Raw genomic sequence first — 17,505 nt, forward strand, 5'->3', positions numbered from 1 at the left:
CCTTTCACTTTTATTTAATCTTATATTTAATAATTTAAATTACTATTTAAAACATAAATTTAATAAAATTATGGATTTTTTCAGCATATGATGTGATTTGAATTTTTATAAATGGATATATATTTTAAAATCGATCACCTTTGATAACTAATATGAATATAAATCTAATTATCATAATTTGTTGTTACACGGATAATTTGACATTTCATCGGGTCGGGTTTTTTGTTTATTCTAAACGGATGACAAAGATTGGGTCATTTCAAATATATGTGCTTTGATTTCTTCGAAACATTAATTAGAGACTTCCAAATATATAGCAAATAACTACATTTGCACATATATATATATATATATATATATCTATATAATTTTTGCAATATCTCTATAATATAACAACTAATTAAAGACAATTACATGTTATGCAATATTTAATTAAAATAGATAAATCACATACAAATTTTGATAATTTTTTATTTCCAAAATATATACACTATTAACTTCAATATCAATATTAATCAATCATGATGGATACGTATATTCTTGATGATGGATTTACGTAAATCAAATCATAACTAGAATGAAAATAAAGATATGCGTTAACAATATTCCCTAAATGAAAACAAACAAAATCGTAAAACATATATTCTAAACTGAAGTTTTTATCATCTACATATATGAATTTCGTCTTTCCATATATGTATACGAATCTGAATTGTAAAGATTTTTTTTTTTTTTACATATCTTTCGTTTATAATTTAGTATATAAGAAGCATATGCCTAATCTACTATTTCCAAAATCTTCTATTTGAATATCTTCCTATATCTTTTAAACTTGACCATCAAGAATTTATAGAAAATCTAAGAGAATCCCTACCATTTTACTCAAAGTACTATATATACTCTTCAGATCACCGAAATGCATCAAACTCGACTACACCTCTCTAAACTTCTACCGAAGACACAACTAGATGGCTTCGTCCTAGATAGTCTTTTTTTTTTTTTTATGTGTGTAAAAACTTATCTAGCTATGTGGAGTCTCTGTTGATTATGTTTCGTTTAGATATTTTTTACAAATACGTATTGCATGTTTCTACATAGCCTTTTATTTGTGAAAAGATCTACTACACAAAGACTATGACTTATGTCCATATGTAAAAATCCGAAGATGCTATCAATAAGAAAATGGCTAACATTTCGAAGTAATGACTAATCAATAACCTACTTTTATTTTTAATAACAATCAAATTATTATTATTATTTTTTAATTTGAAGTACTCAAATTATATTAACGGGTTATTTTAAGTTTGCTGGGTTATAGTATTTGTAATTTTGAAAACACATTTTAGGATAAATTATTTGGAACATACAAAATATCATTATTGTACATGCTAAAAACCACAATTTAAGTTGCTAGAGAATACAAGAAGAGACAAGAAATTGCTAAGCGATTTTGTTAATATATTTTCTATATCTCACCCTTATTATAATACATCTTAACATATTAAAATTTATTCGATGTAAGCTATGAAGTAGGATTCTTTAATTTAAGGACTTCAAATATTTTTTTTTTGAAAACCATCGGCACTCCAAATATTATATTAAGTGTATTTACATAAAAAAATTAATAACGTTGGACATCTCTAAATGTATTGTAGTTCAGCATATATTAAAAATGAATAACATAACTTACAATCATAAATGAAGTTCTCATTTTTAAACCAAATAAATACTAAATAAATCACATTTAAATATATATATATATATATATATATAGCACTATAGAATTAAATTGCAAATACAACACTATAAGAATTATATATATAGCACTATAGAATTGTAAACTTTATCTACAATTTTGAGTTTATCTATACCATCTCCAATATATATTCATAAATATATATAGTTAGTTTGATTAAAAAAAAACATATAATCTATAAATAGCAAAGTAACATATGGAATTATTACAAAACTACAACATAACTATGCCATTTTTTTTTTACTATGCCAATTTAAATAAACTAAAAGTACAAAAATAATTTAGAAATAAAAAAGAAAAATAATTGTCATGTGGTGTACCACGGGTAGATACTAGTTAACTTACAAAATATGTGTCTTTTTTCAAGCCATCATATTTAGCATATGATTTTATTGCATAATGTTTTATCCAAAAAAATATTTTAAAACAATCACATAAATTATATTATATTTTATATAAAAATTACAATATAAATAAAATGAACTTCAACCCGTGCTCTATCACGGGTCTTAGTCTAGTCCAAGTAATAATATGAGTACACTAGGATAAAAACTCACGCGTATTTTGTATTTTGGTTAGTTAATGAAATTTAATTAGTTCTTATGTATATAATGAAACCATCAAAAATGTATGCCAAAGGTTTCTGCCGGATTTGTTATCAACTTATCATAGTTTGTCTTATCTTTTTTGATATTTTGCAATCTTGTAGTTGATTTGAGTGATAAGTTGTATAATCAATCACAAAGGCAGCGGCAAAATCCGACATTATATACATGGAGGAGGGGGTGCTCGTGCTGCTGTCGGGGATGGTATATTGACTATACCTGCCACCTGGTTTGTAATGCGAAACGTTGTATTAGCTCCAATTGCAGTAGATTAGTGAGAAATTTAATATTAACTTTTTTTTTGTTAAATGGCTTTCAAATTAAATGCATAAAAAGTAATACAAGAATATGACTTTGAGGTCATATAGTTTTTGAAAGTAGTTAAAAAGATAAAAACATACAAGTGTATTCTAAATTACAGAAAGAGAAATCAAGGAACTACGGTGCTTAACTACGACCCCCGCGGCCACCACGACCACGTTTGCCATGTCTTCCAACCATAGTCCATTCATTCTCTTGAACTTTTTGTGTAGGTTTGATTGACCTCTCTCCTCGAGTCCTTAGAGAAAAGTCACCCATCTCAAAACCTGTATCTAAAGAAGCAAATGTATTGCTCCCAAAAATATTTTCTTGCGCAACTTCAGTTACCAATGAACCTTGTTGGGTAAGAGTAACTGGAGTATCCATAGCCGGAGGAGAGCCAATCATTGAAGAAGTCTTAGTTGGTGCAGCCTTTGAAGAGGCCAGTGTAGCGGGAACAGAGATGGCGTTTAAAGACGCAGTAGAAGGAGATAAGCCATGTACAACAGTAGTTGGTGTCAATGGTCCATCCTTTGATATAGAAGAAGAGTGAGTTAAAGAAGAGACAATATCTATCTGAACGTTTTGAGAAGAGTGAGTGGAGTTGGCTGGGGGGGAAGACAACAGTTTGCTCTTCAACCAGTGCAACAACCTGTGAGGGAGAACCCTTTGAAGGAGTGGAGACAGTATTGGACTGGCGAAGAAGGAGGCATCTAGTTTCTTTATGTCCTAGGTGACCACATTTCTCACACTTTTTTGGGAGCCAAGAGTACTCAACATCTACCATTGAGACATTACCTAACTTGTCAGCAGCTGCAATCCTATGTGGAAAAGGCCTGTTTAATTCCACTTCCACCATCAACTTGGCCTCACCCATAAGGTTTGGATCCAACCTTGGTTTGTTGGTTAGCATGGGTTCTCCTAATCCTGAAGCTATCCAACTAATTCCCCAGTCTGAATAAAGACAGCTTGGGATGTTCTTTAAAGTCACCCATACCGGAACTGAAGTGATCTCAGGCAAAGCTAAAGAAGCAGTAGGAGTCCAAGGTGCCACAAACATAATGCAATCATCAATATGCCATAGACCTCACTCTAACACCCAAGTTCTAGTAGACTCATGTGGGATGTGAAAAAGAAACGAGGAGCCACCTAATTTACGAGTGAAGATCTTACACTTCTTACCCAAAATCCTGTTAGCAACAGCATGTATGACACCTCCACATGGTGTATAACATCTAATAAACTGACCAATCAAAAATTCCTTCTGATTTTCTAATCCCTGCGCTAAAACATGATTAGGAATCTCGACCATGGGAGTACCATCCTCCAAATAAGTTGGTGATGTTGTACGATAAAGATTGCGAATTGTTGGGTCCGCTTTGCTGCCCATGGGAACCGCAATTGACCATCTTCCTTGAACTCTGGTGGAAGAATGTCAGAAGGTGGACTTACATTACCCGAGATCTTTGCAGTCTCGGATGAAAGCAAAAATTCAGGGATTGGATCTTTTAAATCCAAAGGAATTTTTAGAGGCTTTCCCCAAGCTCCAAGAGAAGGAACAAATGGAACAGGAGATTTTAGCTAAAAGAATTTAATATTAACTTGTGCAAACGATATTGAGTTTTCTTTCTCTTCATAATTCAAGGAATTAAGGATGACAAAATCTCGCAATTGTGATTGTGAATATATCGCGTTTGACAATGTTTGTCAACAGAAACTAACAGCTGGCAATAGAGTTTGGTTTTGTGACAGACTCACAACACTATACGTGATATTATTTGGTTCATGCAATTGCAAACTATGACGCGCTATATTTCCAATATGACTATTAACAGGTCAATCCTAAGCGAAGTCCAGCCCGCGCAACTGTATCATAATAAACAACATGTCCTGTAATCCAACCTATACGAGGTTCGCAATTTGATTAAGATTAAATCAGGAATAATACCAAAGTTCTTGAACAAAATAATACCAAAGTTCTTGAACAAAAACATAATATTACAAGACAATTTTTTTAATAAAGACAAAATTAAAAGTTTTCAATGTTTGTTGATGAGTTTAGAAGAAAAAAAAAAAACAATGACTACTCAAGATTGCACGGCGAGCTTCTGAAGATGTTCAAAGAAGACTTGAAGGCTCACGTCGTCTGTGAATATCACATCTGACCCTGTTGACATCTCGTTTGCGTTGTTGTATGTCGCTGATGGATTCAGCTTAGCTAATAGAAACCTCGCCTGCATTTTCCCATTCAAATCTAGTGAGATGCAAAAACCAAAATTGAAGCTGACAATTACATGAAGACATATAGATAAAGACAAATGACCTGCGAGCCGTGCTGATCACAGACAACTAATCTTGGGACAGGGAAACGCTCCCGGACTATCATCTGGGAATCCTCTTGTGGAGCTTGCAATAACTCAGCAAAAGCCTATCTCACAAAAATCGTAATAGCTAGTCAGTCACAGGAAGATTAGTTATTCAACCACAATGAGATGGTTCTGCATCATGAAAAAATCTATTTGTCACAGCTAGTTAGTAGTACCTGGTGTTCAGACTGATGATGATAACCCATGTTTCGCCATTGTGCTACAGTCATTCCATGGAAGACAACAACACTAAAGTATGCATCTAATAAAAGAATTCGATCGGCTGCAATGGAAGCCACATCTAGTAAAGCTGGTTGAGGTGGTGAATGGAATGAATACATTGTCAACGACGGTTGGATCATGACAGTTGCATTCGAAATATTCTCCCGGTTTAACAACATGCAGAAGTATGCGGTTTCATCAGGGCTATTGTTAAACACCTGCCATCATCACAATCCCGCAAAAGAAAACATGACACTAAGCTAATGATATGATGAGCACAAACCATGACATGTAAAAGCAGTGGTACCTGAACAAACTGCGATCGCCGCAGATTAAATATAAACTGAGGAAATAACGAAAAATAGGGATTCAGCGTGAAGGAGGTTGGATCATCCTTTCTATAGTCTCCAAACTTTGAACAAAGACGAATGAGACTCCGATCTAACCACCGAGTAGCATCAAATCCCTCCTGCGAACAAAAAAAAATGATGAATTGTATAAACAGACATGACTTGCTGATAGGCGTGCCTTAGATAGCTAGTCCCTGCAGTATTTTCCAAGGAACAATTTGGATCCTCCCAGTTCAGATTACTATATATTATACAGCTGTCAACAATAAATTTTGAATGTCTTTCGTATAAATACATGAACATTAGACCTCCTAGGTTTCCTGGTGAGTATTTTCCCAAGGAAAGACACATATTTAAAAACATTGCCAGCATTAAGAGGTTACGCCAGCACAAAAATAAAACAAAGCAACTACCAAACTGACGCTGTCTACTGTGACGTACCTCTGACTCCATTTTAAAAGAAGCTAATCTGGCCATTACCACAGCAGCAGTTTCTTGATCAAACCCATGCACAAGTTCCTGAAAAATACATAACAATCGGTAAAATAAAATGTTTACTCACTAGGAAGCTTTTAGGCTATAAGAAATCCTGCATTGCATTTTTTTATGGTTATTTGCATAATCCTACACCATGGGTCCATGTCTAAAATTCATCTCATGGAAACTAAAAAAAAAACACAATGAAAATGGATAGGCTGGTATCTGTATCAAAATGTTTGTCAGAATTGCTTATTATTCTATATAAATTAGCTTTGATGATACATTAGTGATGGATTGTTTCTGATTAGCCACAAGGAATGCCAAAATATACGACTAATAGTAGTGACAAGAATGCCAGAGCTAAGACTTACTGCCTATCAGTAGTAACTGTAACAGTATAATTGATGGAAATCTGTGGTAGTAGATTATATAGCACTAATTTGAAAACTGTAGTCAAAGAAAGAGTGAGATGCAAAACATGTTCTAGTCCTAAGAGTACAGTAAAGTTCAATTAAATGAAGCAAAACCCAAATAATTAGCCTACCCTTTACTATGGATTCAGAGAATAGGTCATGATGAAAAAAAAATTCAAATTGCTTATCAATTGAAACTAAAGTCATAAATTTATGAATAAAGCAAGAACAAGACAAACCTCTGAACTCACAGCACTGTCTATCCACTGTCTGCATACAGTAGTAACCCGGAGCAATGTTTGGCCTTCAGGGTTTTGGTAACTGTAATCAAGTAAACAACATTATACTTTCGACAATGAAGCCCACAATATAATGCAGAAGGGCACGGACTTGAAACAAAAAACAAAAAGAAAATAAGATAACAGATAAATACAAGACTAAAACACTGCCCAAGCCCCAAAGTACCTTGTGAGAAACTGCAAGTAAAACTGTGGATTCGCAGCTCCTGGAGAATTTGACCCGCTTGAAGATATGTCAAAAAATACCGTCAAACACGTACTTTTATCAAGGCCACACAACCTCCAAGCAGAAGTATTCCCCTCTCCAATAACCGTGTCAGCAACACTAGTACCTTTCTGAAAGGATTCAAATAAAAGAAAATTTCAATTTAGTTGAGAAGAGATAGCTTTGTTCATCTCACAAATTACTATCAATGCATTTTTGAAAGAAGGGTATATTCAAGGACTCCATGTTTAACCTTCTCTAATGATGAGCATGGCCCAATAGCTCCTTGAATTTTGATGTCCTGTGAACAACAGATCTCAAGCATCCCACTAGATAAAAACGATTTAGGGTCAGTTTATATTGAAGTACGCACATAGTTTTATTTCTTATATACAAGTTTGAAGCGTATGATACTTAGAAAACTAGAAAAGTTATTGCATTGCCAAAATTTTCTGTCATGTAATAATATATCAAAGAGAGTGATGCATCAGCAAAGTAGAAACTTACTTAAAGCAGAGGCCAAGAGCCTGATCGCCATCTTCAAATACCCGCTTGAAGGAATCTTTGAATACGGAATGGCCAAAACTTTCAGACAGAACAACAAGGCCACCCGTTCTTTCAACTGCAACTTTCATCTCAGCAACCCCAACCTAACTATATCCAAAATGCAACAGCAGAAACATTTATAATTAGATATCCAATTATAGTTATCAGAAATGAGAGCATGACAATATACAACAAGCAATGCCTTATGTTGATTAAAGATTGAAACTATTGGAAGAAACATAGTAGAGAAAAACATCATCAAAAACAGGAAATTGAGAGGATTAGTTAAATTTATATCACAGGCTAGTTAACAAAATTGAGGATTCACATTTTTTTATATATAGTGACCATGTTAAGTTTGACAAACAGTTCAGTGAAACTCATTGCATTAGCAAGACCACACTTCCAGACACAAGAATAAAAGATGCATTCCATTTTCTAGATTTCCAGCTACAAAAAATACAAAACAGTATTGCAAAAGCAACTGATACAAACTGCAAAATAAAACTTGAAGAACTAATTCAGAGCATTGTGCACCAATGATTTATAATCATGTCACAGTAATACCTGATCAAGTGCAGAAGCAAAAAGGTCTAGCACATGACCCTGAGTGACTAGTTGCTTTGCGATGCTCTCATAAAACTTGACAGCCTTCTTATAGTAAGGAGCGGCATCTTTATCTACATCTTTGTGAGAACGCACAGGATCCGACAAATCTTTTGAGACAATCTGTACAAAAGAGATTAGAAAGAAGAATTTAAAAAGACATGCTTCATAAACATGGTGTGATGAATGCTCACAGTGCCAAAAATCATCAACAGGCACTTACAGTTCCAGGGCCTCCTGTACATGGACCTCCGATCAAAGCAACAATTCTAGCCCCAGTTCCAGGCAAGCAAGCTCCAAGCAATCCTGCAGCTACACTCAATGCCACACCTGTGCATCGTTGGGAACGATGACCTGGCTGAACCGGCCACTGATCACTTTGTAGCTCATCCAAAAGCTGCATACCAAACATCATCCACACAATCAGATGAAAAATTTCCAACTTGACAAAGCTAAATGATAAAGAACTTCAAAAACAATTTTTACTTACAGAGTTGAGAGTGAATTCACAATCCGAGGCAGGCAACAAGAATCTATTCAAACCAGAACCATTTTGAGCTCCTTGAGGATGATATCCAGAAACAGGACCTCCTCTCCTCGAAGAAGCTCCAAGCCCCAACTGATCCAAAACCTGATCTTTCGAAATCTCTTTATCCCCTCTAAAAACGAAAACTTTAGACATCTCAGAGAATCCCAACTCATGTACATGAGCCTGAGTACCAAACGACACAAACCCAACCAAAGCCTTCTCAGGAAGCAATCCAATCGCCTGCTTAACCGCAGATTTAGCAAAATTCAATTCCTCTTCAATCATACAAGTATCAAGAACAAACACAAACACAGCCTGAGACGGAACCACCTCCCCATTCCTATGATCATGCGGAGGAGGAAGCGTGTATTCAACAGTAGTATACTGAGGATAAAGCTCACCAGGGAGATTAGTCTCAGAGATCACATGGTAATGAGGCGGGAAATGATTACGCTGAAAGCAAAAGGGACAGATCCAGAGCTTCGCTGTGAAATCGACTTGCGCGTAAGCGTTTAGCGCCGCGGAGCAGGTTCGGCAACGGAGAGGAGCGTAAGGAAGGGTAGGGATATCGGAATGTCTCCGGATCGGAGAAATGGAAGCGGCGAGTGGGATCACGCATTTGCTTGCTTCGGCTTTGGAACGTGGCCAGACGTTCCATGTCATACGAACTCCATCGATTCCTTCTAGATCTGTGTTCGCTGTCTCCGCCATTGTTGTAACTTCAGATCAGATCAGAGGATTTGTGTTCTTTGTCTTTTTCTTTTTTGTTTCTTTGACCAAAGAAACTTAAAAATCTCAGCTCTTAACTTTTTTTTTTTTTTTTTGGTTTATAGGAACTGAATAAATAAACACTCTGTTGTTATTAACTTATTATTCACGTTAAGATTGTGTATAAAATTTATTTCTTTTATTTTGGGGGTCTATCTTCATTTTTTCATTTGACTGTCTTATTCATTTTTTTGGTAAATATTTATATATATATATATATCAGATGACCAATAAAATTTGAGAAAATGTCAAGAAAATCCTCAACTTTCAACTTTCAGAATGTCATTTAAATGCTGAAACTTTTGTTGACTTTAAAATTAAATAGATAACTTTTATTGACTAGGTCATTTTAGACATACCGTTAAATCAATTAACAGAAAATTTAACGTGGTTATGTCTTCTATTAGGGCGGAAATTTTAACGGGGTTATGTTTTCTATTAGGGTTGCTGTTAAGTTTCAAAACGTCGTCGTTTTAGATAATTTTTTTTGCAGAAAAAGAAATCGAATCGTTCACCTTTGAATTATCAACACAATACACTACCAACTGAGCTAACATATTTTCTTGATATATTTCACACATACATAAATAAATAACAAAAAAGTACATCATTTAAAAAAAAATTAACCAAAAAATTGTAAAAAAGTAAATCCCTACTTTTACTTACACTAACCCACTTTCAAACTAATTTATAATAATAACCGTATCATTTTCTAATTAACTCTAATTAATTCAATTTCTTCTTTATTTAATCTTTAAACTTTGTTCATATTTATTCATTTTTCTCATTCACTTTTTAGTTTTCATTTTATCAAAACTAATTATAAATAAAAAAACTTAAAAAAAGTTCATCAAACTAACATTTGTGGGCTTCCTACTAGTATATATATATATATATATATATATATATATATGTGTGTGTGTGTGAAGAATCCTTTATTTTAATTTACCTGTGAAAAAAAAAAAAAATGATGTACCAAAAGATTTAGAACAAAAAACACTTCCTACTTGAAATCGTTAGCTTGTGAATTAGGATCGAATTAAAATCACAAAAATAAAAGTATCCATCTTCACATTTTTAGGGTTGTGTTTTCACCTGTTCACATTTTTCCATCAAAATATTTTGTTTCAATAGTTGTTATTTTTACAGTCAGTTATGTTTATTTAAAAGTTTATGCCTTTTGAACTGTATTATTTGTTTTTTTTTTCTTAAGTAACTACCAAAACTTAGCAAAATTACCTTTTCTTATCTATTAGTTATTATATATGTTTAATATTTATGTAGTTTTAGTCCTATTTATTTTTCTTTCTTGTAGATAATTAATTTTAGTGGGGGTTATTGGTCTGAGATTTGAATAGACTTTTAAAAACTTTAAATGTTATGTAAAATATGTTGTTATTAGATCAATATTTTGTTAAACTCTGTTAAAGTTTAGTGTTATTAGTTTGTGATTTGTAAAACTGTCTAGCAATCTTTAACAATCTTTCACTTAATTCACTTTTAATGATTTTGTTGAACTCTTTATAAATCTTTATAAATAAGAATCCAATACCACTTCTTTATTGTTAATCACTTGATATATTTCAGTTTTGAACTTTGTATATTTGTCTCTTTTCTTAAGTTCCAAACCTTAGCAAAATTAAGTAACTCTTTTATATATGTTTAATATTTATGTAATTTTGGCCCTATTTATTTTTCTTTCAATTAATTAGATAATTTTAGTTTTATTGTTAGCATAAAGTTTGAAACCGAAATGTTATCATTATAAACTTTCTCGCGTGATATGGAGAAAAAATTAAATGAAAATACATATAACTCGTGCTTATCCAATATCATCATTTAAAACCGTCTAAACAACAATTTAGCGAACAAGAGTAAACAATATATTTGTCTGTAGTTTCTCCTTATGAGGAAGGGGAACTTGCAACGAACTTTACAATGGTGACAAAAAGGTCGAGTAACACCATTGTTGGGAAGTACTTCATGAGTGGGATCTGTGGGATCCATTCGTTCTAGCTTCGTATTATATAAAATTATAAATCTCCAAGTACACACTTTAAGTGAAGGCTGACCCCACACTCATCACAAGTATAGTAACATACACTCGGATCTGTTTTGGTCTCACATATATCACACCACAAGAGACCGGTATCGAATTCAGAAGAGCCTTGACGTAGTGATAGAAACTGATCGTCACACCTGTGTTTTACTTTCCTTGTTAAAGTAGCACACATCATGCATTGCATAATGAGTAAACCTCACAGACTATACAATTGAGACAAAAACTTGCCTTTGTGCCACAAGCCTTGCATTCTCCGAAATATACCAAGGTCCAGTACAACGGGTGTGGATGCAGATCGTGCAGAAAGGGTTGTGATGTGGAACTACACTGGACATCAAAGATTGGTTTTGGTTTTTCATCGCAATGGTCTTCATCACACTCGTACCTGAAACCCCCTGAAGAGGTTCTACAAGAGTGACACAAAAATATATAAGCCTTATCAACCCGTAGAGTGAGTTTATGGTTGTGCAAAAAATGTCGTCTCTTCCGAGGAAGACACATGTTCTTCATGACTAAAATGTATGATATCGGTTTCATTAATTACCTTGAATGGTTCTTCGATTTCTTTATCTTCTTACGGCACATCTTCGAGTTCTCTCCCATCCCACACTTGCTTCCTCGTTGCACATAATGAATGAACAACATAACTAGGACAACAACATGTATAAGCTCCGTAGACCCAATCAATCGCCTTCCTACAAACTCCACACTGCCAATCTCTTTCTTCTTGACCAAAATGAAAAGTATGAGAGATGTATTGGTCATGCCGATTGATGTTTATAACTCGCGGTAGACACTCAATACAATTTTTGTGGACCATGAGATGGCATTCACAACACACATAAGGGTTACGGTGACCTTCCACACCACATGCATTACAAGTAAAGGTGACTACTCTTGTAACAAGAGGTTGAGGCTATGCTTATGGTGCTTTAACTCGGATATAGTGAGTGGTGGTGGGTTCGCCATACAAATTAGATCCACGTTTATGTTGCATATCGTGCAACAAATAAAGACAGACTTGGAAAGATCATTTTAACAAAAATGGCAGTCGTAGTTTCCATTGGTGAAGATCTTGGGTAAGCAGGCCCGGTCCACAGGGGAAGCAAGTGAAGCCAAAGATTCGGGCCCAAAATTTTAAAAGCCTTTTTCATTTAAAAATCTGTTAAACAAAAGACCTTTTTTTTTAAAGATATGTATAAAGTTTTTGTTTATGTACATGTAAAAGGCCTTTTTCATTTGTTGAGAATATGTAAAAGGCCTTAAAATATCAAGTGGTGACCTTTTATAGAAAACCTATAACTTTTCATAGGTGAAAAAGACACATTATTTAAATTTTGCGTTGGGCCCTCATTAATGTTGGGCCAGCACTGTGGGTAAGTGACCGCACAAGAGTGGGTGGTTAAGATAGGGCTCTATACATTCCTCCAGACAGATGATACCATCTTTACTTTCTTCTGATCCGCACAACAAGCAAAACATGACACAAGGATTCATACATAACAGAGGATGATGATGAAACTGTAAGGAAAGCTTGTCTTATACATGTTAATGATTTATAATATATATAGTGACTAGCACTAGGGTTTAGCAATAACTAATTACAACATTAGTCCCTAAGATATTTCTCTCTCCTATACGCTCCCTCAAGATGGAGGCAGATTCTTGACTCCAATCTTGCTATTTAAGGTATGAAAACGAGTAGGAGGTAACGGTTTGGTGAGGCAATCCGCGAGTTGATCATCTCCGGAGATATGTGCAACCCGCAAGGTACCTGATTGAACATTTTCTTGAACAAAATGGTAATCGATCGCCACATGCTTCATCTTGGAATGAAAGACTGGATTTGCACAAAGGTACGTGGCGCCCATGTTATCACAGTAGATGACCGGAGCCGTCGGTAGCGTGATTCCCATTTCTGATAAGAGGGAGCATATCCAACGGAGCTCGGATGCCGTGTTTGCAGCCGCTCGATATTTTGCCTCCGTTGATGAACGAGACACACTCCTCTGTTTCTTTGATGACCACGAGACTGGACTACCTCCAAAATAAATTATGTACGCATTTGTGGAAACATATGTCACTTTATCCCTGCCCCAATCTGCGTCTGAAAAGGCATGAACCGTGAGAGGAGCATCATTGCGAAGAAAAATACCAAGTGTCCAAGTACCCGCAAGATAACGAAGGACCCTCTTTGCAGCTTGCCAATGCTCATTAGTCGGTTTGTGCATGAACTGGGATAGACGATTTACTGGAAAAGCAATGTCAGGTCGCGTAAACGCCAAGTATTGAAGACTTCCAACAACCATCCGATACTTGGTTACATCAGCGAGCGGTTGACCCGATAACACAATGAGCTTCGTCGAAGTGGACATCGGTGTAGGGACTGGCTTAGCATCAAGCATATTGGTTTTGGCCAGTAGATCAGTGATATACTTCCGCTGCATTAAGTGCAAACCATTCGGTGTTCTGGTGGCCTCAACACCCAAGAAGTAACTCAATGGACCAAGATCCTTAGGAGAGAAACGATGAGCCAACAACACATGAAACCGTTGAACCAAAGAAGTCGGTCGTGCAAAAATGATATCATCAACATAGACCAACACATATATGTGAGCCGGACCATGTTTGCAAATGAATAAAGAATTGTCAGCCAAGGATGTCTTAAAACCGGAGTCAACAAGAAACTTTCTCAACTCCTAATATCACGCCCGCGGAGCTTGTTTTAAACCATATAATTCTTTACGTAGTAGACACACATGATGCGGTCGATCACGATCAACAAAGCCAGGTGGCTGAGAGACGTAAACCTCATCCTCCAAAGAGCCTTGGAGAAAGGCATTGTTGATATCAACCTGATGTATAGCCCAATTCCGTTTCACCGCATTTTCTAGCACAAGACGGATGGTCATCGTCTTTATAACAAGACTAAACGTCTCAGAATAGTCAAGACCATACTGTTGATTAAAACCCCGCGCCACCAACCGTGCTTTGTACCGATCAATCGAGCCATCATGTTTATACTTTATAGTGAATATCCACTTACAAGTTGTAACATTCTATGCAGGCTTAGGAGGCTCCAAATCCCAAGAGTGTTTACGAATCTGAGCATTTATCTCCTCCACCATCGCATTACGCCACCGTGGATCCTTTAATGCCTCTGCCACCATTTTTTATATAACATGATGAGTGGAAACGGTGAGACTGAACTTGGTTTTTGGTTTGGTGATATGATTTTTGGATCGAGTTTTCATCGGATGATTGTTTGCATTTGGCGGAGGAAGGACAACCGGAGAAGGCGAGGGAGATATACTTGTGGAAGATGTTGACGTGGATACGAGACTTGGACTTGTTATTTCTGGTAATGGACTTGGGACTTGTGGAGTCGAGGTAGCTGCAGAATCGGATCGATCATGGTTCTGTTTTGTTCTGGTCTCATGAGAGTGATATGTGGATGGAGAGTGATATGTGGATGGCGAGGTAGAGGAGACAATAGTGGCAGACAAGGACCCGTCAACAGGCGACGGAGAGGGAGATGTAGGCATCGTGGACTGTGACGATGGTGGAGTTGGAGGTTGTATAGGTGAGTGTACCAAAGTGAGAGGCGGCGTGACCGATTGTGATGGACGAACCGGAATTGAACTAGAGTAGTGGAGAGATTGATATGTTGGTGTGGACGGTGAAGTGATGACAGGTGGCTGTGTAAAAAGGAATTGCGTTTCAACAAACTGCACATGCCGAGAAGTATAAAACTGACCATTCACAACATCAAGACACAAGTAAGCACTTTGTGTGAGTGAATAACCAAGAAACACACAAGGTGGGGATCGTGACTCGAGCTTGTGATGCCTGTAAGGACGCAGCCAAGGATAACACACGCAGCCGAAAACACGAAGCTTGAGATAGTTTGGTGTAGTGTTGAACAAGCGTCGATACGGTGTGTCACCGTTTAAAACATCAGTAGACATCCGTATAGATGTATTCAAGAGGTGTAGATGAGACAATTGTGTTTGTAAAAAATGGAAGTGTATGACTCTTATTGATAAAGCAATCTGAGCAGGACAACTGTTTATGTGGAGAGGAAGAAAGAGGTAAAGAAAATTGAGAAACAAGTGATTTTAAAACAGAAATGGAAGGATGCCCAAGTCAAAGATGCCAAGAGCTCAAATCTGTTGGTGAAGCCGGTGAGACCGAGAACGCCATGATGGAGCCACCAGTCATTGGCCACTCATATAATTCATTTCTAGTTCGGCCTTGGAGTAACTTGACCCCCGTTTTCAGATCCCTCACCTGGAAAGGTGCAGGATAGAAGTGAACCGAAACCTGATTAGTGTTGTAGAGTCGAAAAACAGAGATTAAATTCTTGCGAACATCCGGAACATATAAAACATCGTTTAGAGTAAGAGAGCGAAATGGGATAGGTAATGAGGCTGACCCAGTATTGGTGATTTTGAGACCAGAGCCATCCGCTATCTGCACTTCTTCACCACCGGTGTACGGTTGATGAAGAGATAAGTTGGCGAGATCCGATGTTAAGTGATGCGTGGCACCGAAGTCCATGATCCAATTCGCTGGATTATACGGTGGTACAATAGCCACGTTGGCCCGAGGTTGCCACGGTGTGGAGGTGGATTGATAGTTACCACCGGAGGGTTGGTATGAGCCGCCTGGAGGAAGTTGCGAGCACCGACGTGCACTATGGCCAAACACACCACACAATTGGAAACATCCTTGGTAGCCTTTACCCTGTGAGACACGGGAGAATTGATGGTGAGAACAGCGTGAAGCAGAGCGATTCTGGTGTCGAGACGAGTTGTTGTTGTTGCCAGAAGACTTATAGAACACATCATTTGTCGTGACAAGAACCACATATGACGCAAAGACTTGCGTTTGAAGCTTTAGCTTATAATTAATGAGTTTTTCATGAATGGCAGGCATAGATGGAGGAGTGTCGCGACCTTCGATCTGGTCAATGAGAGGCTTGTAATCCTCTGTAAGACCACCCAACAGATACTCAATTTTTCTTCATGTTCATACGGTTTGCCAAGGGTAGCAAGTTGATCGAAACGTGCAACCAAACCTTGAATGTATTCATCAACGGTACGGGAACCTTTTCGCCATTGCTTGATCTGTTCCCGAAGTTGTTTGATGTGTCTCCACGTTGGCTTGACATAGGTAGAGGATAGAAGGCTCCAGATCTTGGCCGACGTGGAAGCCTTGGAGAGCATGGGTTAGATCTCAATCGAGATCGCAACAAGAAGGCTAGCAACAATAAGTTGATCTTGTCTTTCCCAAAGATTATACTCTGGATTTGGAATAGAAGTCTCACCTTGGCGCACGGTTGCTTCCGGTGCAACCATGGTTCCATCAAGGTACCCCGCAAGACCGTAACCAGCAAGCAAGGCACAAACCTGACGGTTCCACATCAAGTAATTGGAAGCGGTGAGCTTAGTAACATTAGACATGTTGATATTGTGAAGTTGTGAGGTAGAAGCAGGATTGATAACATCAGATGGAGAAGCGGTCATGGTAGACTAGAGATCGAACAATTGAGGAAGGAGAAAGAAAAGCGACGAGAAATTGTTTTTTTTTTTTTTTTCTTTTAGGTTTAGGATTTTTGCTGCTCTGATACATGTAAGGAAAGCTTGTCTTGTACATGTTAATGATTTACAATATATATAGTGACTAGCACTAGGGTTTAGCAATAACTAGTTACAACATTAGTCCCTAAGATATATCTCTCTCCTGTAGAAACAACATGAGTTTGTTCGTGGTTTGAATTTTTTCCCCACTAAATAGTAAGAAAGAAAGTTGAACTCTTCATTTCTCACTGTTTTCCACCTGCCCAATTAGATCGTGTTCTTGAAGAAGGAAAGATAACCAAATTAAAGCAGTTGCAGTGAAGTAAAAAATTAAACGTAGAAGAAGTAGTAGTAAACGGCGCTGAGGAAATAAGCTAGATTAGTTAACAACAAAGCTTGTGTTTAGTGTCTTTTCA

General features: G+C 36.6%; 1 protein-coding gene and 2 pseudogenes across 3 annotated transcripts; all 3 read right to left on the reverse strand.

Annotated features, from left to right (window-relative positions):
• Positions 1–2,829: 2,829 nt before the first annotated feature.
• Positions 2,830–4,224, reverse strand: LOC147920492 (uncharacterized; annotated as a pseudogene).
• Positions 4,225–4,617: 393 nt separating this feature from the next.
• LOC104767798 (protein transport protein SEC23 E) lies at positions 4,618–9,630 on the reverse strand. 3 transcript variants are annotated; one of them, XM_087501732.1, is made up of 13 exons: positions 9,079–9,508; positions 8,639–8,917; positions 8,372–8,545; positions 8,110–8,271; positions 7,504–7,646; positions 7,250–7,325; positions 6,958–7,127; positions 6,732–6,813; positions 6,041–6,118; positions 5,557–5,718; positions 5,204–5,467; positions 4,985–5,089; positions 4,618–4,895 (listed from the first exon to the last, which is right to left on the reverse strand). In XM_087501732.1, the coding sequence occupies exons 2-13, from the start codon at positions 8,828–8,830 to the stop codon at positions 4,749–4,751; spliced, it is 1,755 nt and encodes a 584-aa protein (XP_087357858.1). In that variant the 5' UTR covers positions 8,831–8,917; positions 9,079–9,508; the 3' UTR covers positions 4,618–4,748. The 3 variants fall into 3 exon arrangements, with proteins under 3 accessions (XP_087357858.1, XP_087357857.1, XP_087357859.1); XM_087501731.1 differs by having other exon boundaries at positions 8,639–9,630; XM_087501733.1 differs by lacking the exons at positions 8,372–8,545; positions 8,639–8,917; positions 9,079–9,508 and having other exon boundaries at positions 7,504–7,650; positions 8,110–8,249.
• Positions 9,631–11,284: 1,654 nt separating this feature from the next.
• Positions 11,285–12,952, reverse strand: LOC109130833 (uncharacterized; annotated as a pseudogene).
• Positions 12,953–17,505: the final 4,553 nt, after the last annotated feature.

Source organism: Camelina sativa, chromosome 19, assembly GCF_030686135.1.
Source record: "Camelina sativa cultivar CO46 ecotype springtype chromosome 19, ASM3068613v1".
In the NCBI taxonomy this organism is placed as follows: Eukaryota; Viridiplantae; Streptophyta; class Magnoliopsida; order Brassicales; family Brassicaceae; genus Camelina; species Camelina sativa.